General features: G+C 40.9%; 2 protein-coding genes and 1 pseudogene across 4 annotated transcripts in view; 2 read left to right on the top strand and 1 right to left on the bottom strand.

Annotated features, from left to right (window-relative positions):
- The window catches only part of TMEM116 (transmembrane protein 116), a 126,244-nt gene extending 112,516 nt beyond the window's left edge, over positions 1-13,728 (top strand). The window contains exons 11-12 of one of the 2 annotated variants that reach the window (XM_029220425.1): positions 10,333-10,435; positions 11,953-13,728. In XM_029220425.1, the coding sequence (XP_029076258.1) occupies positions 10,333-10,422 (90 nt within the window). In that variant the 3' untranslated portion in view covers positions 10,423-10,435; positions 11,953-13,728. Of the gene's footprint in view, positions 1-10,332; positions 11,075-11,952 lie in introns of those variants that run through there. The other variant, XM_029220415.1, reaches the window with a different exon arrangement.
- MAPKAPK5 (MAPK activated protein kinase 5) overlaps positions 1,975-27,355 on the bottom strand; it is a 38,860-nt gene continuing 13,479 nt past the window's right edge. Inside the window, exons 5-14 of one of the 2 annotated variants that reach the window (XM_029220373.1) lie at positions 26,814-26,922; positions 25,073-25,162; positions 24,226-24,321; positions 13,745-13,825; positions 11,071-11,258; positions 8,802-8,922; positions 6,137-6,267; positions 5,757-5,872; positions 4,288-4,392; positions 1,975-2,425 (exon numbers count right to left, since the gene is read on the bottom strand). In XM_029220373.1, coding sequence (XP_029076206.1) covers positions 2,331-2,425; positions 4,288-4,392; positions 5,757-5,872; positions 6,137-6,267; positions 8,802-8,922; positions 11,071-11,258; positions 13,745-13,825; positions 24,226-24,321; positions 25,073-25,162; positions 26,814-26,922 — 1,132 coding nt within the window. In that variant the 3' untranslated portion in view covers positions 1,975-2,330. Of the gene's footprint in view, positions 2,426-4,287; positions 4,393-5,750; positions 5,873-6,136; positions 6,268-8,801; positions 8,923-11,070; positions 11,259-13,744; positions 13,826-24,225; positions 24,322-25,072; positions 25,163-26,813; positions 26,923-27,355 lie in introns of both variants that reach the window. The other variant, XM_029220367.1, reaches the window with a different exon arrangement.
- Positions 10,420-15,674, top strand: LOC114894124 (annotated as a pseudogene).

Below are 27,355 nucleotides of genomic sequence, written 5' to 3'. Positions count from 1 at the left end.
AATTCCATAAACAGAACTCCACTTTAAAGACCAAACATTGCTGAGCCTTTTGGAAGTTGTTGTTTTGTCAAGCAGCTCTCTGTAGGATAGGACCCACTTCTGAGTTACAACAGCTAGAGCATCCTCCAGGGTATTCACAAACTTTCAGCATGGACCTGTCTGGATACAGCACTCATTTTCACGGCCAGTTTAATTCAGACTAAAGAAACACGGGCAACTGCTGCTCAGAGTAAAAGGAAGAATCTTTTGGATACCCTTTTAGATCATGCCTAAAATTCACCACACAGGGAAGGAAATCATCTTGAGCCTCTAGAAGACACCCAGATAACAAATTTGAGAAGTTAATGGTAGACTGGGCATGCTAGAAGATTCCTCTGAAGAAAAAGAAGAGTAACAAAGTTAATTACTGCCTTTCTCTCCCAAGCGAACACTGAACCTCTACCCTAAGATAAGAAAAATAACAGGTATTCAGTTGTTCCAGAAACAACTGCAGAGTTTTTCCTGATTGTAAGAAGTGATTTTGATTTGTAAGACTGCATTTCACTGAAAAAACAGAATAATTCAACCCTTAATTCAACTCTCAGCTAAGTTTTCTGGTTAGTAAATAAGAAAACATTTTTTCTCTGCTGCCTGTTAGATTCTGCCATGTTTAAAAGTACTGAATTCTCGGGCTTCCCTGGTGGTGCAGTGGTTGAGAGTCCGCCTGCCAATGCAGGGGACGCGGGTTCGTGCCCCGGTCCGGGAAGATCCCACATGCCGCGGAGCGGCTGGGCCCGTGAGCCATGGCCTCTGAGCCTGCATGTCCGGAGCCTGTGCTCCGCAACGGGAGAGGCCACAACAGTGAGAGGCCCGCGTACCGCAAAAAAAAAAAAAAAAAAAAGTATTGAATTCTCCTTATAGGGTATCTATTTGTAGCAGTTATCAATCACCGAGGATTAGTGAGCCTTACCTCAAAAAATGCCTTGAATTTAAAACTCTCCAAAGTAAAAGGGAACCAATGTGTAAGGTAATTTCTAAGAGATACTTAATGTTTTTATCATATATTCCTACAGTCATTCACACACATATGGGACATACTAAGCAAATGTCACCCTGAAGACATACTCAGCAAAGTGGAAGAGTTAGAAAATAAGTGAGCTCTGTGGGGTTGATTTTGATTGAAGAGAATTTGATGGGATGAAACTGAATAACTGAGCCTACTGATCCTTTTCTTCTCCTCTGTGAATTGGAGTTGGCCTATTAGCTCTCCCATTTACCAACACAGAACCACCAATCAAGAACTGCTAAAAAAATAAATAAAAATGGTGTGTTATGGATGCCCATATGTACAACAACAAAGTAGAAAAGCACCCAGCCTTGTTTTCTATTCAAGTATCTGATCTCTGGGCCAGAACCATGCTTCCTGAAAATGAAGGGTGATAAATAAAATACATGCATCCCAGGGGATGCCACCATGAAACCCAGGCAGAAACGTTAGAGAAAAAGGGTAGCTTTAAGAGAAAAAACTTGGACCATCTTTAGATGCTAACCCAATAGTCCAGTTTTTATGATATGTAACTTTCTCAGAAAAATCATCCCATAAAAGGGGCCAGAAGAACAGGGAAAGGAGATAAGAAGCAATGGAGCTGGTGAGGGCTGCAGGAAAGGGAGAGGACAAAGGATCTCAAAGGAGGTGGGAGGGCTGAAGCTCTGGTTAAACATGAAAAGAATAAACTCAATAGAGAATCCCATTAGATTTAAGAAGTACACCAATACCTTTTAAAAAAATATGACAAAAAAGGAATATTACCACTCTTCTCTAGGGAATTAGGGATAAGAGAAATGAGGGCTCAACTCCCTGCCTCTTCCATCATGGGAGGTGGCACCCTGTAACAGGCAAGCAGTCTGCAACATGGATCCACAAAAATTTCTTGGCACCAGAGCTAATCCACTGATAGTGCAGAAAGTAAAATACACAGGGCAATTGAAACCAGATTCCACAGTACTTGATTCAACTGTTTACTAAGGTCAGTATAGTTGGTCCTTTGCCTACCACTGGCAAATGGTTTTTGTATACTTTATTACAAATAAAACAATCTTGCTTGACAATACCATCTGTCAGCTTTACCACATATGACTAAACAATCCTAAAGTAAGTAATAATATATTAGGAACTGAGCTTTTCTTAAAAACAAATGAACTATACTATTAGTAAATCCTGTATCTAAATTTATACAGCATCTTTAAGCAATGTGGAAATGAAATTATGATTTATTAATTTACATACAAATTACTTTATACATTAATGAATAAATTTTCAACTTGTTAAAAAACAAAGTCTGAAGCTGTCATTATTGGGATTCGTGGGATGTGGTTTGCTCTTCTATCACTTGCTTCACAATTTCTGCCAGTTTTAGTCGATCTACTTTATCTGTGAATCCACGACCTGAAACCCAAAAAAGAAAAAGTGTCAGTCTCCAAACTGTTTGGGAGGTGATAAGATTCTTGACAGGGACCCAATAAGGTACATCTCACCAGTGTCAAATTCACCCTCACCATGGAGGAACCATCACCAACACTGATCAAAAGCAGTTCAACTCCCCCATTTTTCAAGTAGAACTGAGCAGCTTATTAACCTGGCTGTAAAAATCCCATGTTCAGTACAACAGCACAGCAAGAAACCACAAAGAGGGAGAAGTTCTTTGTGATATGTATGTCGACAACAGAACTCATATCCGGACTATATAAAGAACTCCTACACATCTATAAGAGAGATACAACTCAATAGAAAAATGGGCAAAAGAATAGGGACTTAACAAAATCTAAATGGCCAATAAACATTAAAACGTGCTTAAGCTCATAGTCATCAGGGAAAGGCAAAGTAAAATGACACGCAATACCAGTAGTACTTATTAATCAGAATGACTAAAATGAAAAAGACAATAGCAAGGGTTGGTGTGGATATAGAATAACTAGAACCCTCAAACACTGCTAGTCGAAGTGTAAATTGGTACAACCACTTTGGAAAACTGGTGGCAGTACCTACTGAAGCTAAACAGATGAATATCCCCATGAACCAGCAACTCCAATCCTAGATACATAAGAGAAATGAGTTCATTAAAATATTCATAAAAGATGTACACAAGAGTGTTTATAGCAGTGCTTTCCTTAATTACCAAAACCTGGAAACAACCCATATGTCCGTTCAACAGCAGAATGGATAAATATAAATACAAAAAACATATATGTGTATATATATGGAGAAAAATATATACAGAGAGAATATATATATATTTACATACATATATATGAGAATGAATTGCTGCTACACACAACAATATGGTTGAATCTCACAAATATAATCTTGACTAAAAGAAGCCAGACACAAAAGAACATAGACTTCTCTGACTCCACTTACATAAAATATAAAACCAGGCAAAACTAATATATACTGCTAGAAACTGGGATCATAATTACCCTTGTGAGGAGGGAGGTAGCAGTTAAAAGAGGGCACATGCTCCACTACATGTTCTAGGTGCTTGTTACATGGGAGTGTTCACTTTGTGAAAATTCATCGGACGTGCATACCTCAAATGTGATCACTTTTCTGTATTGATATTTCAAAATCTTAAAAAATAAAAAAAATCCTAGGGAAGCTAATCTCCTCCAAGTATGGGAATGGTCAGGCTAGCACTTTGGATTTCTCATGTCCAAGAATCAAGCTAGGCAATGAGTTTGCTTCCTTCCCTGAGCATCCTAGACCTTAAGTCTAGTTTAGTCTGCTAAAGTAGAAAGACAATACAAAAGCAGCTCAAAAAACACACCTGTACCTTGTTTGCCTGTGGGGAAAAAAATTCAAAGAGCAGCAGATTTGGCACTCTCTACTCTTCAGTGAAACAGGTTTTCTCTAAGCTAAGCAGATCAGCAGGGCGGACTCTGTGGTACTTTGCCCTCTTTCTCCCCTTCAGAGTATACTGCTCCTTAATACCCAGTGAACAGTTCAGGTATCTGGAAGGAGTTCTGAGATCTGACTGTTTTTTTGCCCCAGTGGTATGTGACGGGGGCTCTGCAGCAATGAATCTGCGACACATAATTCATCTGAACTCTGGAAAACAAGCGAAAGGGCCAGATGTCCAGATATGCCTGGGCAGTTACTGTAGGGCTAACCCCCTGTCCCACAGTATTCCACTCACTCGCCAGCCCTACTTTACCTGAAAACAGTCCCAGCTCAGCCCCCAGAGATCCTACATATTCTAAACACAATTACTTCTCTGCATTCCTGGGGAAAGGCATAATTAAGGCTCCTACCATTCCAGCTGAAGCTTTGCAGAGTATCTCTTAGGAGTTTGCATTCCCGGTTATACTTCCAAGCTTCCTGAACTACTTCATTCAGCTTTTCATCTTCATTCTCTCCTATTGATAAAGATGAAGAAGAAGTTGCATTTTCCTGCAGCATCATGGGATTTTAGTGTCAGAGATGGAAGGACATGAGGTCCAACTTATTGAGAAGTGATGATTAAAGGTGCAAGCTTTACCAGACTATCATTACTTCTAGTCCCTACATTACATGTAGACCAGGGGTCCCAACCACCGGGCCGCACAGCAGGAGGTGAGTGGTGGGCAAGCGAGGGAAGCTTCATCTGTATTTACAGCCACTCCCCATCGCTCACATTATCACCTGAGCTCTGCCTCCTGTCAGCATTATGGTGAGTTGTATAATTATTTCATTATATATTACAATGTAATAATAATAGAAATAAAGCACACAATAAACATAATGCACTTGAATCATCCTGAAACCATCCCCCCACCCCCCGCCCCCAGTCCATGGAAAAATTGTCTTCCACGAAACCAGTCCCTGGTGCCAAAAAGGTTGGGGACCACTGATGTAGACCGCTTCTGGTTTCTCAACTCTTCCTGCTCTGACCACCTCACACAAATTCCCTGATGCCCCCAGAGTCTTAGCACTGGGGGATGGGAAATAGGCATCCCATAGGAGGTCGGACTATTGCTGAGCAAAAGCACCTGGTTAACTTAAGAGACCATGAGCCGGAGGGAGAATAAGGCTGAGTGGGCTACCTTCTTTCTCCTAAGCTCATTTCTTACTTTGGAAGGCTACCTGAGGCACACTAGTAAGTTCCCTTAAAAGCCAAGGAATCTAGGAAGACTGGTCAACTCAACAGTTTCCTGGCCTACTACTTGAAGCATCTCATTCATCTGCTGAGAAAAGCCCATCATACCCCATTAGGTGGAAAGAGAACATACTGGAAAGACAGCTCTCACTCGAAAGGACTTCTGTTTAAGTCCCACCCTGCCCATGATACAAGTAGCAGCCAGGGCCGCTTCTGAACTTGAGATCGTCTCTTTACATTCACAAGTTAATGACAGCCTTGTACTCTAAGGGCTCTGGATATGGTGTTTCCCAACCCTCCTGACCTTCCCAACCTAATCCTGACCCTGTTCACATTTTCCATTTTCCATCCTCTATCCTGTAATCTCATTAACAAACTAGGAAAATACAAAATTACGTGCTGTGTCTGACGCTGGCAATTAAACCGAAACTAGAAATTTTACAGGAAACCAAAGGTGGGCCAGAGCCTCACTTTTCTGAGTTCCCACCGTCCATTCTTTTCAGTGGGCACAAACTATATAATGTACTTATTTTCTTATAACACAAAGATGAAACAGACAACTTCAAATTAAACCACTCCTTTAGTCATGTGCATGTGCACACACACAGACACGCACAGAGCATTCATAAATGGTGTGACCTTTACCAGCCTGGGGGAGAATACACTGAGCAATCACATCTCGGAGCTTTTCCAAGGCAACATTTGAATCCTCGGCTCCATTCTCACGGTCGTGGATATAAACACCATCCTTTGGCTTGGTGCTTTAGAAGTTTGGGAGAGAGGTAATAACAAGGTGAGACCCCAAAACCCAACTCTTAACAGATGTTAATGCTAAACATAAGGAACAGATTTTTCAGATAAATAATTAACTATAGAGTATCTCCAACTTCTGATGCTATTTAAAGAACATATCCTTTCCACCCTCTTAAGAGACAAAAAAGGGCAGACCCCTGGCTGACCTTTACAGAACCCTGTACTCAACCACACTAGCCATGAGGGAGAACTGAAGAAATAAGCTCAGTTACCCGAGTAATTTCCTCTTCCTTAGAATGGGGTTGTTCACAGAGTGCAGGGGTTTGAGGCTGACTTTCAGGTCCTGGATTCGCATGTTGGCCAACTGTTCTGCATGGGCCTGTTGGATTCCTGCAACCACCGCCTGAATGCAAACACTGTCATCAGTTTTCCACATTCTGGGCACCTAAAAAGCCAATCTAAGACAGTGGGAAGGAGAATCACAAAGAACTAAGGTGGCAATTTCATTCTTATGCTGGCAGTATACAAATTTTGATAAGGCAGAGGACTCTTCCCCATGGATCAGCAGGGCCCAGGGAAGACCAGGCCAACAGCTAGCCCTTCTTTCCTGTGGGCTGACAGAAATGCAAGTAAGAAATACTAACAAGGCTCATACTCATAGTCACTGGCAAGGGCAAGTGTAAAGAGAGTCATACATGTACATCAGGGGAAAAGCTAGCAGGCTGCCACCTGAGAAGCCTCCCTGACTGGCATTTACTCACTGCCCCCATGGTGTAGACAGTCACCTTAGCCCTGATGGCTCAGAACCCCAAGCATTTCACCTGGTGAGCATAGTAGACCCTCACAAACTGATCTATAAGCCAGTCAATTAATTTACAATGAGAAATAACTGTCATAAGGTCTAGCACTCTTCAAGTCTGTTTTTATGACCAGTGCGTTCTCTCACTACGGGCAGACCAATAAGGGAAGGCAAATAATCAGAAAAGGCTTTGTAAGAATGAGACGATCCCACTTCTGTATTTAAAAAAAAAGACAAACTCTGTGAGTGTGTGTGTGTCTCCCCAGAAAAAGATCAGGAAGAATACATCAAGCCATAGGTCACCTCACCTCTGAGGGGTGAGACTGAGGCAGGGTAATGAAAGGGAACTTTTGCTTTTTATTTTATATACCTCCATGTTGTTTGAATTTCAACAACAAAATTTGACAATTTACAAAAGTAGTTCCTTGGTAAGCATGCAATTAGATCAGGAAGAGTTTGAACTCATTTAAGAGAACTATACTAACTGGCCCTGGCTACACGCCCCCAGACCCTTGAATCTATTTCCTTATCCGTGATAGCCCGACCAAAAAGATGGGAACACCTCAAGGTTGTGAGCTCAGGCTCCATCTCTTAGGCACAGCTTAGATGGACACTATTCAGCTTCTGCATATGTGGACATTTTTTCTACACTTCCAAAGCTGACCAGCCTGCATCTTGACCACATCATTTCTTTAAAAATGGGAATACACTGTCACATTGCAGTTCCATCTTACAGGCCCAGGAGCTACTCCTCCTCATTAAGAAGATTATGCATATCCATACTTGGCTTCATTATACACTAATCTTAAAGTAACTCCAGAAGGCAATCTTATTTCTCCATTTCAAGATCTTGAGGAAAGCCACAATGTAACACTCAATTGCTGACAACCAGAGGGTATAAGTAATCCTTTTGTATTTTGGACTGACCAAACAAACCATTTCTGGACTACTGGGCACATTTAAACCAGGAAGACAACTGCACACAAATCAGAGATAGCAGAAAACTCTGTTCCTTCTAGCTCTCCTTTCTCTCTCATACTCCAGCTAAACTAAGGGAGGTCTTAGCATTCTTTTTTCCTATTCGCTTACATTTCAACTCCATCCCTTCTAAGTCAGTAACACTCAAGTCTGTGTCACTGCCTTTCCCTCTCAGCCACATTCTGATTCCACACCACACATCCATCTACCACCTTAAACAATATCTAAAACCTAAGAGACTTCCCTTCACCCAAAACCAGCCTCATTCCTGATTTCCCTCTGTCAATGGTGTCACCAGATATGCCACCCACTGTCCCCTTATATCTAGTCAGTCACCAAAAATTGTAGAAATCTGTCTTCAAAAATATTGAGCCTATTCATTCATCTCTACTTCTCTGCTCCTAGAGCAGCTTCTCAGCTTCTAGATTATTGTAAAAGTATTAGGTTGGAAAGTCTGCAAGTCTGACTAACCATCCCTAAACACCTTCCCTGTGGCAAATCTCTTCTCAAAAATCTACAATAGCCTCTCAATTATATCCTACTAAGACTTAAACCCCTCTGTCTACTTTCAAAGCCAGGTCTGCCACACCCATTTTACCAACTTCCCATCAATGAAGTCAGGCTTCATTACATGTAAAGGGGTTAAACATGTAAAGGGGTTAAAAAATGCCACACAATAGTTAATAATTGTGATGGTTTTTGCCTTCTCTTTGGGAACCCTTCCCTAATTACAGCCCTTCAAAGATGTTCTCTTTTTCTGAATTTCCACAGCATTCACAGAAAATTTAGCATGCAAAAGCTCTGATGTCTGAAAATGTTCCCTCTTTGTTTTGTGTTTATTGGTCTTTCCAACCAGTCTTGTTTAAACTCCTTGGGCAAAAGAACGGTGTCTGATACTGCTCTGGGCCCCCAACCCCATAGCACAAATATGAAGGATAGTCCTTTGAGTGTTCCCTTAGTGTATTTACCAGGCCTTGATCTGGTCTTTTACGGAAATAATCTCTTTATTTCCAATCCTGATCTTTGGAAGACCAGAGATATTTCTCTGGGAAAGACTGTGTGCTCTGCATTGTTTTGCCTTTAACCCCTCATTGAGTCAAGCCTCAGCATTCCTTCCCAACACAGCCTTTTCGGCCGACAAAATAAGCATCATTCAAAACCTTATCCATCATCAGTTGAGCAGAGGGTAGCACATTATCCAGGGCCTCAGTTGAGTTGAGCCAGGGGTGATCCAACACTCCCTCGATGGTAAGTCTTTCCTCTGGTTTGACCTTCAAGAGCCTGTGGAGAAAAGGCCAACAGGGCTGCCATGCAGTTGCTTCCAGAGGCCGGGAAGTTCCTGGGTCTGGCTCTAACCAGCTCCAGCTTCTGACTTTCCACCAACTCTTACAAGCCTAGGCTTTCTATTTGCAGGACAGAGGTGGGGCTCTCGTCCCTAACCGTTAGTTGTGAGGGCACTCTGTCCTTAGGCAGTTCTTTCTATACTAAATAAATTGAGATAAGAATGGTAGGAAAAGGCTTAGTCCAGTGATACCTCAGACTGAGTTCTAGGTTCAGTAAAGTAATCTTACATATGGCTTACAGTTCCTGAGACACTGAATCCCCAGACTAATGTTTCTAGGACAGTGGGCTATAATTTCCAAAAGGGACTCAAAGTGCTCTTTTGGCTAACAGTGACTTTAGAATTAGTCGAGGGGTCATACGGTTCTGAAAATCCAGGTTGCTACTTGTGATAAAACTCTTGTCACCATTTGGCAGGACATGAACCCTTTATTCCAAAGACATTCAAAAGCTAAAAATCTAGGGCTTCCCTGGTGGCGCAGTGGTTGAGAGTCCGCCTGCCGATGCAGGGGACACGGGTTCGTGCCCCGGTCCAGGGGGATCCCACATGCCGCGGAGCGGCTGCACCTGTGAGCCATGGCCGCTGAGCCTGCACGTCCGGAGCCTACTGCTCCGCAACGGGAGAGGCCACAACAGTGAGAGGCCTGCGTACCGCAAAAAAAAAACACAAAAAAAACACACACAAAACAACAACAAAAAGCTAAAAATCTAATCTCTGAGAAGGGGATGGCATTTCCTTCTAAGCCTAATGTATTGTTCTGTACCATCGGCTTTTTGACCATAGTTCTTTACATCTTGTACATTTATCCTAATGCAATTCCTAGCTCACCCCAGCATATTCCCTGGGCCTCTTACAGCACCTTCTTCCAAATACACAGCCTCCCATTCCAAACATCAGAGTCAGGACAACATGCCTACTTGCTCTTTCATGTTCTCTGTAACCTTTTGGATCATTGTGAACAAACAGCTTCAGATTCTAAAGAAAGGATTATTTAGAAAAGAATCTCAATGCTGAAAGAAGATAATCAATGTTGCTCTAGGGAGAGGAAATATATTCTACAGAACTGCAAAGAACCAATTAGAGGATACTGATATTTTGGTTAAGTAACTGAGAATACAGCAGGGAAAGAGCATAGGAAGACAAATGATGATTTAAACATTGCCTCCACCCTCCTAAAAAACTTTCACCTTTATATTTTAGAAACTAGTCCCTTTTTGAATACATAAACACCTAACCAACAGAACAAGCTCACTTCTGAAAGAGAGTAATCTCCATACAGAAACAGCTGTACTGTTAGGAGACAGTTCCCAGGTACTGCCCTTTTAATGCTTATCTTTATCGCATTACAGATGAAGAAACTGAAACCAAAAGAGGAAAAGTTACTCAGTGAAGAACAAGCGGTAGGATACCAGAACAGCGTCCAAGTTCCAGTCAGCTAAGCCTCTGACACAGGTGGGTAGAAAAAGCAAAGACACCTCATATTTAGGTCTGACTTCTTTCTTAGTGCTCTAGCTAATTTCTCCAAAGGACTCTGAATGTCAAGTCTCCATCATCCATTCACTACCCCTAATTCTTCTAAATCTTTCCATCTTAATATACACCAGAGCAACCAACTAGCAGTAGGAAGGGCAGGAGGTGGGGTCCAGGCCCTGCACAACCAATCACACACTCCCACAGCAGCTAAGGAATGAAAAGCCAAAAGCATCATGGTCATTTTAGCACCCCAGTTCAGTTCCTGGAATCATGTCTGTCCCAAATGACCGGCCTCCGTGCAGGAAGGGTACACCAGGGGGGTTACCATTTAAGGTCCTAAATTAATGCTCACAGATACAATGGCTACCAAGGGACCTGGATTCAACCCTAAGGACAAATTCTAGGAGTGCAACAGGAGGGAGCAAAGCTCCAATTTCACCAAGGTGTGGACACTGAGAACTCTCATCTCAGGCTCCAGGGAAAATTTTCTGTGATGCTAAAATGAGAAGGAGCATGCCTGGGAAACAAATGACTTTCCTTTACCCAACATTCCTTTGTGTTCCACCACTTTTAAGGCCTCCCTGGCCTCCCCCCGCAGTGGCCTGGGGACTCACTTCCTCACAACATCTTTGGCCATCTCTGAGATCTGGCTCCACTCTTCCTCTGGGAACTCAAAACTGCCTGTCATGATCTTTCTCCGCATATCCTTTGGGATAGTCCGGCTGTGGTGTCTGGAGTAAAAAGGAGGGTATCCGCACAACATCACGTAGATAATCACCCCTAGGGACCACAAGTCACAGCTCTGAAAGCAAAAAGAACATGGTCACTCACAGCAGAGGCACAGCTCTAAAATAAAGTCCCTAGGACTGACCCAGAAACAGCCCCTGATATACACAGGCTGATATCTCTGAGAATCACTTCACAGAGACTGTAAAAGCTTCAGGAAGTCTTAAGAGAATTAACCATTCTCTCCTTATTTGTTACGTGCTACCAACACTACACATGTGCACACCATATATACAAGGCCAGTCTGGGGTAAAATAGTCACTTATTCTCACTGCTTAGGCCCAAGCTGCTACCTGATTATTGGGTACAGATGTAGGATACTTTGTCCCCAGCCAGAAAAGTGATAGATATAAGCCAGCTGGTTGTGAAACATTTACTCTGTCCACCTGGGCAGGGCTGAGGGTGCAGGAACAAAGCAGCTAGGACACAGGTGGGCTGACTCTATAAAACAGCACAAGTCATTTTATAAAGGCCCAAAGCAGTCTGACAAAGCTTAGGGACAGGCACTGCAGGGAAAAACAGGAGGCTAAAAGCAATCCTTTGGCCATGAAGGACTCACTGTGCCCATTTGCAAGACCATTCTTGGGGAAGATATTCTGAACGAAACAAAACTGCCACCAACTACCATGTCTGTAGATATTAAGGTGATTTCATGGCCTGTAGTCACAGCATGCTTATTAATAAAGGACTTCTATTTTAATTAAACGTAGCTCTACCTGCCTCGGAAACTGGGTCCTCAGAGGCTTCAACACAGAGGCTTGTCCTCCTGAATTGCAGGACAAAAGCAGTGTCCACCTGAGAAAGGCAGCCCAGGGAACCTGCCACTGTGGCCACACGCTCCTCACACCACAGCTGTGTGCTGCTCTGAGTGAAGCCTGGAAAATGAGGTGTCTCAGGTACTCTCAGCCATGTCTTGGCATCATACTAGTAGACATTTATAGATGACATGACCCATGCTGTAGAACATACTTATAAAATTATAGAGGTGGAGAGAAATCTTAAAAAATAGTTCACATGAGGAAACTGATACTACAGAGATCTTGTCATCTCTAAGGTCATCTGTCAAGAGTGAAACTAAGTGCACCAACCAACATCATACAGCTGAATGGTGGTGGAGTCACAGCAAGTCACCTGACCTACTGCCTCTTTTTCTTTTTCTTTTTAATTAACGTTGATGTATTTATTTAACTTTTGAAATTTTAACTACATCTTTTTACATTATTTTTATTTAAAAAATTATTTGTGAATGTAGCAGTCAGTGTTCACTTAGTTGCCAATATAAAGATGATAACTAGACCAACATATATACACATTCAAAAGTAATATGAACTTATTGCAATGTACTACTCATCTGTGGAGTGTAAGTTTATGAATGCCATGTGCTAATTCACAAACACCACCAGATTCACGAAATGGAACAGGAAGAGGAGAAAAAAATAGTACTGGGAAATAATGTATCACACAAGAATCCACTGTATTCATGATGAGAAGACCGTATCAAGTAAGTTAATACCTCTGTTAGCTAAGTGCTTCTACCACTCAATTCCTGTCTGCATTGGGAAGCAGGAAGCAGTTTCTGACTGACTATAATCAGCACAGCCCTCACTTCCAACCTTCACTATATAAGGGCACAGCTGCCTACAGTTTTGCAAGTAGATCAAGATGATGTGGAGCAGTTCTTACTTGGGGACTGAACAGTGTTAATCATGAAAGTAGTTGTTTAGCGTTCTGGTCATGCTGTGCCAGTGCCAGTGCCAATGCAAGTGGAGGGTCCTGAGTGCCACAGAAGCCTGTGTGTTCTTCGATATGTATGCCTGCATGTGTGCACGCACATGCATTAGGAATATGTGGAGCCCTCTAAAGGTGTGGGACCAGGAAGAGCTGGCCTGCCTTTCTACCATCCTCAGCTCCCTCTCTACCATCTATATCACCTGGAGTCCCCAAGCAGCATCATTTTTTTCTGATCTACTCAGTGCCTCCAGGACCTCTAGGACCTGTTTCAAGAGGCCCTAAACCTCTCATACTTTAGAACAGAGAAGCTTGATGTGTAGGCTACTGATTAAGAACTGTGAAGTACCAGGTAACACTTGGGAGCACTTGCTATGTGTACTAGACACTGTTCTAAGTTGGGTATTTTATGGGGTTAGAAAGAATGGCACCATAAATGGACAAATAATATTCTCTGAAATGGCCTCCACCTCAAAAAAGCAAGACAAACATATCTTTAAATGTGATCAGTGGACTGTACAGCTAGCCAAATAAATAACCTCCAGGTGACCATAGCCTTTGGTTCCTGCTGCAAAACCTAAACTGGTATGAATCTTATTTCATCAGACAAATACTTGAATTCCACTCTTCTGCATATGTGGCTGCTTTCAGCCTCTTGGGCAGCAATATTAAGGGATAAGAATGGAATTTGCCACCTTCCCAGAGGGCCACAAACACCTCATAGGAGAAGAGGGGCTACACCCAAGGGGTAAAGATTAGTATCTCCTCTCCTACCTTGTTATAAGTGTAGGGTGTTGGCGAGGTAGGTATGATGCCAGATTTCTCCTTCTGATGCCTTCTCTGTGCCTCCAGTACCTGTCAGAGTTATACCAAAGGGGACAGTTTACTGAAAATCACACCAGCGACCTGCAGCTTGAGACAGACTGCTGGAAGGCTGAAGAGGGTAGTCACTGGCAGTCAACAATCAACAACTGAAAAAACTCTACATAAATACTTTCAAAAACTTTTTTCTTTCTTGGAATCAGCAATTTATCAGTGTTTGCCGAGGTCAAGGACATGAAGATTAAGTCCCTGAAGGAGATTTATCTCTTCTTCCTCTCGATCTGAGGTTACTTTTCCCTAGGGGAGTCCCTTATGCCTTTGAAAGCAGTGAAAGCAGAATGGTGCTGGCCAGCAGTTCAGGTTCGAGGTATTTGTTGCCATGAGGGACTGTAATAGTCACATGGGTCTGGGTGTTAAGTGCTCCAAGGAGGTAACCACTGCCATCCACAGGGCCATCCTCCTGGCCAACCACTCCGCTGTCATGGGTAATGGGACTCCTGGAAACACAAGATTGGCAAACCCCATACAGTTCCTTGAAGGTGACAGGATACTGCAGCTCTCTGCTGGTATGCTTCATCCTTGCACCCAGATCCACTGCTAGTGTCTTGGTCTTCGTGGCCACAAAGCTGCTGCTGACAGCAGGCACTGAAAACTGTTATACCTTGGTCAGCGGCTGCACAGCCTCATTAGGCAACTTTACCAAGGCCACCTTCGATGCCACCTCTAAGACCTACAGCTATCTTACACCTGACCTCTCGAAGGGGACTGTGCTCACCAAGGCTCCCTATCAGCAATTCATTGACCATCTTGTGTTGCACAAGGCTTGTGTTTTCACACAAGAATAATAAAGTGAATTAATTAAAACTGAAAAAGAAAATACCACTTATGAGAGCATAAAAAATTAAGAATTGGGCTTCCCTTGTGGCGCAGTGGTTGAGAGTCCGCCTGCCGATGCAGGGGACAGGGGTTCGTGCCCCGGTCCGGGAAGATCCCACATGCCGCGGAGCGGCTGGGCCCGTGAGCCATGGCCGCTGAGCCTGCGCATCCGGAGCCTGTGCTCCGCAACAGGAGAGGCCACAACAGCGAGAGGCCCGCGTACCGCAAAAAAAAAAAAAAAAAAAATTAAGAATAAATCTAAAAAGACATGTGAAAGACGTGTACATGAAAACTATACAAATATTGCTGAGCAAAACCAAAGACAAAAATACAGCTGGCTTATGGGTCAGAGGGCTCAATATTGTTATGATGTCAGTGATCCCATTCTGAACTATACGTTTAAAACAACCCTAGTCAAAATCCTAGCATGCTTTTTTGTAGAAGTAAACAGCCAATTCTAAAGTTCATATGGAAATGCAAAGAAATTTGAATAGCCAAAACAACTATGAAAAAGAAGAACAAAGTTGGAGGGCTAAAACTACCTTATCTCAAAAATTATTAAAAAGTGTCAATAATCAAAACAGTATGGTATTAGTGTAAAGACAGACAAAGAGATCAATGGAACAGAGTGGAAAATCCAAAAATAAACCCACACATATACATTCAACTGATTTTTGACAAAGGCTCAGAAGCAATGCAGTAGAGAAAAGATAGTTTTTCAACAAATGGTACTGGAACAACTAGATATCCAAATGCTAAAAAATGAACTTGGATCCATACCTCACACATTATACAAAAATTAACTCAAAATGGATCACAGACCTAAATGTAAAGCCTAAAATTATAAAACTTGTGGCATAAAATCTTTGTGATCTTGAGTTAAGACAGATTTCTTGGATAGAAAACCAAAAGCAGAGTCCATAAAATTTTTTTTAAAAATTAACAAATTGGCCTTCACACCAAAATTAAAATCTTTTGCTCTTCAGAAGATGTTGTTACCACCTTACACCAGTCAGAATGGCCATCTTCAAAAAGTCTACAAATAGGGACTTCCCTGGTGGCACCGTGGTTAAGACTGCACGCTCCCAATGCAGGGGGCCCAGGTTTGATCTCTGCTCAGGGAACTAGATCCCATTTGCATGCCACAACGAAGAGTTCATATGCCACAACTAAGGAGCCCACCTGCTGCAACTAAAAAGCCCAAGTGCTGCAACTAAGGAGGCTGCAAGCTGCAACTAAGGAGCTGGTGAGCTACAACTAAGGATCCCACCTGCTGCAACTAAGACCCAGCACAACCAAATAAATAAATATTTTTTTAAAATCTACAAATAATAAATGCTGGAGAGGGTGTGGAGCAAAGGGAACCCTCCTACACTGTTGGTGGGAATGTAAATCGGTGCAGCCACTGTGGAAAATAGTATGTAGGCTCCTTAAAAAACTACAAATAGAGTTACCATATGATCCAGTGATCCCACTCCTGGGCATATATCCAGAAAAGATGAAAACACTAATTTGAAAAGATATATGCCACCCAATGTTCACAGTAGCACTATTTACAATAGGCAAGACATGGAAACAACTTAAATGTCCATCGATAGAGGAATGGATAAAGACGATGTGATAGACACACACACACACACACACACACACACACACACACACACACACACTGGAATATTACTCAGCCATAAAAAAGAATGAAGTAATGCCATTTGCAGCAACATGGATGGACCTAGAGATTATCATACTAAGTGAAGTCAGACAGAGAAAGACAAAAAATATAATGTGATATCACTTATATGTGGAATCTAAAAAAGTGATACAAATGAACTCATTCACAAAAGAGAAATAGACTCACAGACTTAGAAAACTAACTTATGGTTATCAAAGAGGAAAGTGGGGGAGAGATAAAGTGGGAATTTGGGATTAACAGATACCCACTACTATATATAAAATAGATAAACAACAAGGACCTATTGTATAGCACAGGGAACTATATTCAATGTCTTGAAATAACCTATAATGGAAAAGAATCTGAAAAAGTATATATACATGTGTGTGTGTGCGTGTGTGTAACTGAATCACTTTGCTGTACACCTGAAACACCGTAAATCAACTATGCTTCAATTTTTAAAAAAAGAAAAAAAAAAAGACACTGTTAAGAGAATGAAAGATAAGCCACAGACTGGAAGAAAATCTTTCCAAAGCATATATCTGATAAATGACTTATATCCAAAATATATTTAAAAAACTGTAAAATTCAGCAATAAGAAAATAAACAATCCAATTTAAAATATGGGGAAAAGATCTGATCCGATACTTCACCAAAGAAAATATACAGACAGCAAAGAAGCACCATGGATGCTCAACATCATTAGTTATTAGGGAAATGCAAATTGAAACCACAATGAAATACTGCTACATAGTCACTAAAATGGCTAAAAAGACTGTCCAGGGGACTTCCCTGGTGGCACAGTGGTTAAGGCTCCATGCTCCCAACGCAGGGGGCCCGGGTTTGATTCCTGGTTAGGGAACTAGATCCCACATGAATGCTGCAACTATGAAGCCCATGTGCTGCAACTAAAGAGCCAGCAAGCTGCAACTAAGGAGCCCTCGAGCCACAACTAAGGAGCCTGCCTGCCTCAACTAAGGAACCCACATGTCACAACTAAGGAGCTGGCGAGCCTCAACTAAGGAGCCCGTGAGCCACAACTAAGAACCCTACCTGCCGCAACTAAGACCCAGCGCAACCAAATAAATATTAAAAAAATTAAAATACATAAATAAATAAAAAATAAAAAGACTGTCCATACCAAATGCTAGTAAGAATGTGGAGGACCTGAAACTTTCATACACTGCTGATGGGAATGTAAAATTGAACACCACTTTGGAAAACAACTTGGCAGTTTCTAAATAAGTTAAATACATCTACCACATGATCTAGCCATTCCACTCTAGGTATTTACCAAAGAGAAAAGAAAATAAATGTCCATCCAAAAACCTGTGCAAAAATGTTTGTAACATGTTTATTTTTAACAGCCAAAAACTGAAAACAACCCAGATGTCCATCAATAGATGAGTGGATAAACAAACCATGGTATATCCACATAGTGGAATACTTCCCAGCAGTAAAAACGAAAGAACTATTGATACATGCAATAACATGGATAAATCTTAAACGTAATTTTGCTGAGTGAAAGAAAACCCCCCCAAAAGAAAATACCATATGATGTGCTACTTTATATATAAATCTACAGAAAATGCAAACTAATCTATAATGACAGAAAGCAGATCAACTGCTGCCTGGCAATGCAGGGAAAAATAGAGAGGCAGGGAAGGATTTCAAGGGGCACAATAAAATTTTGGGGGGTGACAAATACGTTCACTACCTTGACTGTGGCAATGGTTTAATGAGTGTGTGTGTGTATGTCAAAACTTATAAGTTGTGCAAGTTAAATATGTATAGTTTATCATGTATCAATTACATCTCAATAAAAAAAATTTTTTAAAGAAGGCTTATATAAAACAAATCTCGAAAAGAATAAGCACCAGCTCTCTATATATGTATATATATGTGTGTATATATATATATATATATACACACACACATACACACACATATATGTATGTATGTATGTATATATATATATAAATGACACGCTGGCCATGATTGATTAACCAGTACAACTTGCATTTCTACCATACACAACTAGAATATTGGACAAAATATAAAAAATACCTTTTCTGCCACTGAATAGGCAATACAGGTCAGTGAACCCTGAGAGAGAGCAAGCAAATGTGGTAAGTCCAATGAACTACCAAAAGGCACTTTGTGGAATGCAGTTCAGGGAAAGAGAATCTAAGCAGGGCACAGGGGGTTCACAGAGTTCAGCAGTGTGGCTGAAATTAGTGGAGCACAGTATTAACTGTGGGGAAGGTTCACAAAAATCTGCATAAGGATCCCTTTGAGTCTAGCTAAATAGTAAGCTGCACATAGTAGAGCAAGATTCCATGAAGCCAGGGAAGCAACCAGGTACTGTAATGACTACTGGAGCTGTAAGCTAAATAATTCCCAGGTGTCACACAAGTCTAGGAGGTATCTGAGCTCCAACTAGCCAGAGTAAAGAGACCTCGCTGAACATGTGTGGCATCAATAGAGGACCCAGAAGTGATTCATCTGGGGAGTAGGGTTGAAGTAGCCCTAGAATAAATCCTGTTCTAGACTTGCCCTGACAGAACTTAAAAATGAGTTTCAAAACAACCAAGCTAATCCACAAGTAACTTAACCACTCGCCAAACCAATCTTTAATACTCTTCAATGACAAAATCCAGACATTCATCAACATAATATTATAAGATCCAGCATCCAATCAAAATTTATTAGACATGCAAGGAAGCAGAAAAATGTTATCCAGAGCCAGGAAATGGGATCTATAGCCAGGAAGGAAAAAATCAATCAACAGAAGCAGACTCAGAAATGACAGATGATGCAATCAGCAGACAAGGATTTAAATAAGTTATTAAATATGCTGAGGTACTTAAAGGGAAACATTAACAAAATGAGAAGAGAAACAGATTATATAAATCTGAAGTGAGGAAATTCACAGATTAGACAATGCAGAAGAGTCGTGAAATTGAAGACCTAGCAATAGAATCTAGCCAAAGTGGAGCACAGATATCAAAACAAAATGAAGGAAAAAAAAAAAAGATCAGAACCTCAATGCTCAGTGTGTGATCTAACATACATATAACTGGAGTCTCGTTAAAATGGCACAGAGAGGACAAGCACAAAAATATTTGAATAAATGTCTGAAAAATTTCCTAAATTGGTAAACACCATAAACTGACAGATCCAAGGAGCTCAATAAACCCCTAGCAGGAAAAACAAACACCCATACTATAATCAAACGGCTGGGACTGCTGTTTCTGTCTAGGATGTAGAGAGCTGGAAAGGGTGTCACTCTCACCCTAACAGCAAGAAAAATCCAGATAAACTATAAAATCATCACTTTTCTTGAACTTATCAGAGGTCTCAAAGCAACAAAGTATTCTTGTCCCTTCCAAGAAGAGACAACACATAAAGACTGGCTCATCTGTGACAGAGCCCAGGAGAAAGCATTAGAGCATGCCATAAGCATAAAAAGAATTTGGCTAAATTTTTAACAAATTGCTAAAGGCAAAGTTGGGGCTAGCAGACCCCTTAGGAGCCATGGAAACAAGGGGCATTCGCACCCACTCACATGCTCTTCTGCTCTTGAGACTCAAGAAAACAGGACCTGACCAAGGCTGAGGCTGGTTCAGAAAAGAGATACCTCTCCACCCATCGTTGCCATCACCCTCCATCAGGCTAGCAAGCACCAAGTAATAAGTAACAGCAGTCCACTGTTAGTGGCAGAAAAAGACTGTGAAGCAAAAGCCCCTCTGAGGCAGAGGCACACAGCCAATGCCAAAGATAAAGATGGAGAAGAAACACAAAAAAACACACAAACCTGTGGCACCCCAAACCCCACCCTAAGCACAAGGTAACAAGAGAGGAATCCCAAGCCAGTGACACAGTAAAAATAACAATAGCAACAACAGAGCTCACACTAAGCTCAACTCCTAAGTAGACTGACTCAATTCCCTACTCCCATACTAAAGGACTAACTGCAGAAGCAGCAAGCCAACTTCCAGACTTCCACCTCCATCTCTACAGATCCTACAAAGATTTAAAAGGTTAATAAGGGATTATCATAATTTTATGCCAATAAATTAAAAAACAGTCAAATTTCTTAAAGACACAAATTACTAAAACTGGCTCAAGAAGAAATATAAAAATTCAATAGACCTATACCTATTTTTAAATTGATTACATCATTAAAAATCCACAATGAAAACTCCAAAATACCAATCTTACATAAACTGTTTCAGAAAATAAAGGAGGAAGACACATTTCCCAACTAATAGTATGATGTCAGCATTATTACCCTGATACCTTGAAACAAGGCAAAGACATTATGAGAAAGGATTATGGACCAATATCCCTTTTGTTAAAAAACACAAAATCCTTAACAAAATATTAGCAAAACAAATCAATCATCATGACTGAGTTTTATCTTAGGAATGTAAGATTGGTATAATGCCTGAAAATCAATTAATTCATCATATTAACGAAATAAAGAAGAAAAAATATATCATCAGTTCAATAGATGCAGAAAAAGCATTGGGTAAAATTTAACACATTCCCTTTCAGTAAACTAGGAACAGAAGGAAACTTCCTCAACCTGATAAAGGACATCTACAAAAAACATAACAGTTAATATCATACTTAATGGTGAAAGACTGAACATTTTTTCTGTAAGATCAGGAACAAGGCAAGGATGTCTGCTCTCATCACTTATATTCAACTGGTAGTTCTAGCCAACACAATAAGGGAAGGAAAAGAAATAAAAGGCAAACATACTGGAAAGAACAAAGTAAAACTATCTTTATTCACAGATGACATGACTTTGTATGCAGAAAATCTTAACAAATCTATTAAAAAAATCTACTAGAATTAATAAGCGATTTAGGCAAGATCCCAGGATTCAAGGGATCAAAAATCATTTATTTCTCTACAAACTATAAACAAACAATTGGAAAATGAAATTTTTAAAAATATCATTTCCAATAATTTCCATAAACATAAAATATAGGAAAAAATTTAAGAAAATAGGTATAAAACCTATACATTAAGAAATAAGTGTTTCTGAGAAAAATGAAAGACCTAAATAAATGGAAAGATATACCGTTTGGGCTTCCCTGGTGGCACAGTGGTTGAGAGTCCGCCTGCCGATGCAGGGGACACGGGTTCGTGCCCCGGTCTGAGAGGATCCCACATGCCGCGGAGCGGCTGGGCCCATGAGACATGGCCGCTGAGCCTGCACGTCCGGAGCCTGTGCTCCGCAACGGGAGAGGCCACAACAGTGAGAGGCCCGCATACAGAAAAAAAAAAAAAAAAAAAGATATACCACGTTCATTAAATAGAAGACTTTATATTGTTAAGATGTCAATTCTCTCCAAATTCATCTGTAGATTAAATACAATTCAAATCAAATACCAGGAGGCTTTTCTGTCATAGAGAATTGAATTCTAAAATTTACAGAGAAATGCAAAGGATCCAGAATAGTGAAAACAATTTTGAAAAAGAATACATTTGAAGGACTTATTACACTATCTGAGGTCAAGACTTAATATAGGTCAAGACTTAATATAAAGCTACAGTGATCCAGATGATATATAGACGTATGTATCAAATAAACAGAATAGAGCCTAGAATAGACCAACACATATATGGTCAATTGATTTTCGACAAAACTGCAAAATAATTCAATTCGACAAAACTGTAAGGTAATTCAATGAGGCAAGGATAGTCTTTTCAACAAGTGATATGGAAACAACGACATCCATAAGGGAAAAAAAGAAGCTTGACCCTTTATACACATATACACACACACACACACACACACACACACACACACACACCTCAAATGGATCACAGTCTAAAATGTAAAAGCTAAAACTATAACCTTTAATAAGAAAACATGAGAAAATCTTCATCTCCATGGATATGGAAAGACTTCTTAGGAACAAACAGCACTAACCATTGAAAAAAAAAATTGGTGAATTGGACTTGATCAATATTTAAAACTTCTACTATTCAAAAGATCATTAAGAAAACTGATGTGGACTTCCCTGGCGGTCCAGTGGCTAAGACTCTGTGCTTCCAATGCAGGGGGCATGGGTTCGATCCCTGATCAGGGAACTAAGATCCCACATGCCATGTGGCACGGCCAAAAAAAAAAAAAGAAAACTGAAATGCAAGCCACAGACTGAGAGAAATATTCATAATACATATGTTGTAGGCAGGATAATGGCCTCCCAAAGAAGTCCTGTCCTAATCCCTGGAATCTATGAATATGTTACCTTACACAGCAAAAGGGACTTCTAAGATTTGATTAAATTAAGGATCTTGAGATGGGGGATTATCCTGGATTACCCAGGATAATCTGACCAATTATCCTCGGTCAGAGTCAGAGAGACTGGAAGATGCTACCTACACTGCTGTCTTTGAAAATGGAGGAAGAGGCCACAAGTCAGGGCTTCCCTGGTGGCGCAGTGGTTGAGAGTCTGCCTGCCAATGCAGGGGACACGGGTTCGTGCCCCGGTCTGGGGGAATGCCGCGTGCTGCGGAGCAGCTGGGCCCGTGAGCCATGACCGCTGAGCCTGCACGTCCAGAGCCTGTGCTCCGCAATGGGAGACGCCACAGCAGTGAGAGGCCCGCGTACCGCAAAAAAAAAAAGAGGCCACAAGCCAAAGAATGCAGGTGGCCTCAGAAGCTGAAAAGGCACGGGAATGGATTCTCCCCTAGAGCCTCCAAAAGGAACACAGTCCTGCTGACATCCTGAACCATTTCAGACTTCTGACCTCCAAAACTGTAAGGTAATAAATGTGTGCTGTTTTAAGTTACTAAGTTTGTGGCAATTTGTTACAGCAGCAGTAAAATATTAATACATATATATGACAAAGAACTTGTATCCAGAATATAATTTAAAAAATTCTTATATCTCATTTATAAAACAACACAAAAAGGGCAAAAGATTTGTACCCATACTACACAACAGAATGTTGTACCCATATTTCACAATAGAACAGCCAGTAGACACATGAAAAAATATTCAACAACAGTAGCCATCAGGAAAATGCTATAATTAAATCCATAACGAAATAACACGAACATACCTACCAGAATAACCAAGATTATAAACACTAACAAACATGAGTTGGTGATAAGAATGTGAAGAAACTGGAACATTTACATTACATTAGTGGTGCATACAACCATTTTGGAAAAAGATTTTACCTAAAGGGGAGGGGTATGTCCCCCAAAACTCGTAAATGAATGTTCCTAGCAACTTTATTCCTAATGGTGAAAAATAGGAAACAATCCCAAATGGCCATCAGTCAGTGAATGGATAAACAAATGTGGCTTGGTCATATGATGGAATACTACTTAGCAATAAAAAGGAACTAATTACTGATACATACAGAAACATGGATGGATCTGAAAAACATGCTGAGCCAAAGAAGTGAAACACAAAAGGTACAGAATTCCATTTTTATGAAATTCTACAACAGGCAAAACTAACCAATAATGACAGAAAGTAGATCAGTGGTTTTAATTAAGGGGATTAAGTTGGGAGCAGAATGACTGCAAAGGCACACAAGACAGTTTTTGAAGTGATGGAAATGTTTTGCATCTTGACTTTGGTGACGTTCATGCAGGAGTATCCATTTGTCAAAACTCATCAAACTACACTTAATGTAGAAGTATTTTATTGTATATTAATCATACCTCAATAAGGCTGCTTTTAAAAGAATAAAATGCCTGCACCAAATTAAGCAGCCTATAGGTTTATGAAGCTGAGTCCTCCTTCTTCCATTTGTAATATATACCCACTCATGCTGTGGGATGGAAGAAACGTGAGTCTACAGGCAGCTTGGTGACACATCCTACGGAAGAAACAGCACATGCTTACCTGAGGTGCTACATAATATGGGGTGAACTGAGGTGTCATCAAGTCACCTTGGTCAATTTTGGCAAATCCAAAGTCACACAACTTCACTGGAGCATCCTGAAATAAAACAAATGGGAGTCACTGCTCCAGAGTTCTCGGAAAACGTTAAAGGAAAATGCAGGTGCAAGACATGTTACCTTAAGCTCTCAGGAGTTTCTAGCTGAGACCTGAACCTATGAGTAGCATGTCCTCAGCTCTGGAGACAATGATTCATATTTAGAAACTGTTCTTAGTAATACAGAAGTAAGGAATTTCTACCCACTCACAATCATCCCTGTTTTATAACTTGTAAAGGCAGCACTAAAATCAAGATGCTTCCTGACTCTATTGGCCCATTATCTCTCATCAATCTAGGGTGCTGCTTCACCCTCAACATCAGCTTCATGATAGCCAGAGTAAGTTATCTGGTGGGACACAGTGCATGGGGCATGGATTGGGGCTGGAGAGGAAAACACACCTTATGAGGGTTAACACTAAACACAACCATTAAGTTCCAAGGTAACATATAACAGCATATAGATTCCTGCCCCTTCCCAAAGTCATTCCAAATAATATCCAAAATCTAAAGTCCTTATGTACAAACACACATCAGTGTCATCCAAAATGATCGATGCCAGGGGTATGGTACAATTTCTCTGAGCCTCTAGCAAGGAAACAGATATGGGAAAAGTAAGCTGATTGCAGCACTTTGGCCTAAAGCCTCTTCACCATGGATTCAGAGCACTCCAAACATATACACACCTACACACTGTTCCTGAACTATACTCAGAGTAGCAGCACTAAAATACAGAAGGGCAAGTCATCTCACCAAAGAGTTATCCTTGAAGAGCAGATTTTCAGGCTTGAGGTCTCTGTGTGCGATGTTTAACAAGTGACAGTGCTGTAGAGCCAAAGCTATCTGGAAAGGACATAATGGAGCAACCATATCTTAGAAAAGATAGCTCTTTAATTCCCCTGGTTTAGAGAACTCAGGATGTTAAAAAATGATCCTTACTAAGTCAATTAAGACTGTGGTCAGTTTTCAATTTTAAAGCAGAAATTAAGTAAGATTTCAGATATCAAGAAATAGAAATGAATTAAGCTGTATTTTGTTCAACAAAAAGAAAAAATACAACAGTAAAACAATTCTTTGTCATAATCAACTGATGGTTAAATCCTGTATGAAATGGGAAAAATGAAATACTTGCACTTCCATTAATCTGAGATGTGACAAGTACTGCAAAGCAAACACTGGGCCAGGCAGTCTTCAGAGGGCCTGGCTTCCCCCTAGCAGGGCAGCGGCACTAACGCCTGACTCAAAGGAAACCTGCACTCTTCAGGGAGCCCAACTTGAAGTTCTGCTTTCAAGAACAACAGAAAGCAGCTGAATGGATTTTTCCACCTGATGTTCTAATCTGCCCGTCCCACTGGTTGAAAATGTTGCCTGTTTAGGTGGATTTAAAGGAGTTTGGTTTTACAGAAGATTATCAGAGCTCATCCTTTAGGCCTAATATTTGAAAAATACAAGCTATAATTTTTAAAATCAAATAGAACAGAGTTTATCTGTTCTTTAACACTCTGTATGGAATTGCCTTGGCATTCCAAATATCAGTTCCTCCCTACCAGAAAGGAGGCATCAAAAAATGCTTGAGGTTGGGCTTCCCTGGTGGCGCAGAGGTTGAGAGTCTGCCTGCCAATGCAGGGGACGCGGGTTCGTGCCCCGGTCCGGGAGGATCCCACATGCCGCGGAGCGGCTGGGCCCGTGAGCCATGGCCGCTGAGCCTGCGGGTCTGGAGCCTGTGCTCCGCTGCAGGACACGCCACAGCAGTGAGAGGCCCGCGTACCACAAAAAAAAAAAAAGTGCTTGAGGCTCACAGAAAATTTGGAAGAATTTTTTCATTAAGAACCAGTTGGGTTACGTGTCCTGCTTCTCTCTGCTTTGCTTGCTTGGCCTGAAGAGAAACCTTGAGGGTTTAGCTTTTTCATCTCCTCATGAGGTTATTTCCAGCTGGATTCCTAGTATTGTTTGTGACGTACATCATTCCTCTAGCAATAAAATGTGATGTCAAAATAGAGAGAACATAAAACCAGGAATAACCCAGAATTACAAAGACCTTAGACTACTATTAAAATCTGATGAGAGAAAGGTGACTCATAAGCAAAAAGTACCTTATATGTAATTGCCTTAGAACATATTTTTACACCATACAGTCTTTCAGGTAGTATCACTAGCATTTTATCTCAAAGTCCAATAACAGTGCTTGGAAGCTATACATCTAAAGATTATCTACAATCTAAAAAGGAGTTAAGATTACCTTCCTTCCAGACTTTATTTAAATCTTATCATAGGCAAACAATTGAAAACCACTTAAGAATACAGGTTCCCCCCACCAAAGCATAAAAGGGGGTCACATTCCTCCTGTCAAGGCATCTTTTCTAATTACATAACAAAGCAGGCAATGAGAGATCAAATAGAGCTTTTCTTCAAGCTTTCTTTTATTCCCCTCAATGAAATTGTGCTTGTTAACCAACACTGTTGGCAGTTTGATTGGTACCCGGGGTTAACTTGCCTGCTTTGTTACTTGGCTGGCTTGCTTCTCTGTAAAGTGCCGGTGCTGGCTGATTCTGTGAAATAGCTCTCCCCCTTCCATCATCTCCATTACAATTAAGAGTCGAGCCCTGTTTGAAAGCATTTGATTTTGTTAAGTTAAAAAACAAAGCAAAACAAAACAAAACTGAAACATCAAGTAGCTAACCTAGATACCTCATCTACAAAGTGTTACTACTTCCTAAATCTAGTCCTACCAAGCCCCTTTGAGTTGGATCCCTTGTCACTACCAGCTGGACACTATGAATAAAGACTATCCCTGACCTAAAGGTTTCTAAGAAGCTAAAAGAAAGCAGAAGAATTAGTTTTGAAGACAATGATCCTTTTGAAGATTCTGTACTGTACTTGTATATACATTTTAGGGAAGCTACACTGAAAGTGTATCGAAAACAGAATATGACTTTGTATAGGACATGAATATCAAGTCATTCAGTTGGGCTGTCTTGGTTATTCACTCGTGTGTGTGTGTGTGTGTGTGTGTGTGTGTGTGTGTGTGTGTGTGTG

This window comes from Monodon monoceros, unplaced genomic scaffold, assembly GCF_005190385.1.
Source record: "Monodon monoceros isolate NGI ecotype Baffin Bay Population unplaced genomic scaffold, NGI_Narwhal_1 Super_Scaffold_1, whole genome shotgun sequence".
NCBI classification, from domain to species: domain Eukaryota; kingdom Metazoa; phylum Chordata; class Mammalia; order Artiodactyla; family Monodontidae; genus Monodon; species Monodon monoceros.
The sequence above is the reverse complement of the archived record's forward strand: the minus strand, read 5'-3'. Positions and strand labels throughout refer to the sequence as shown.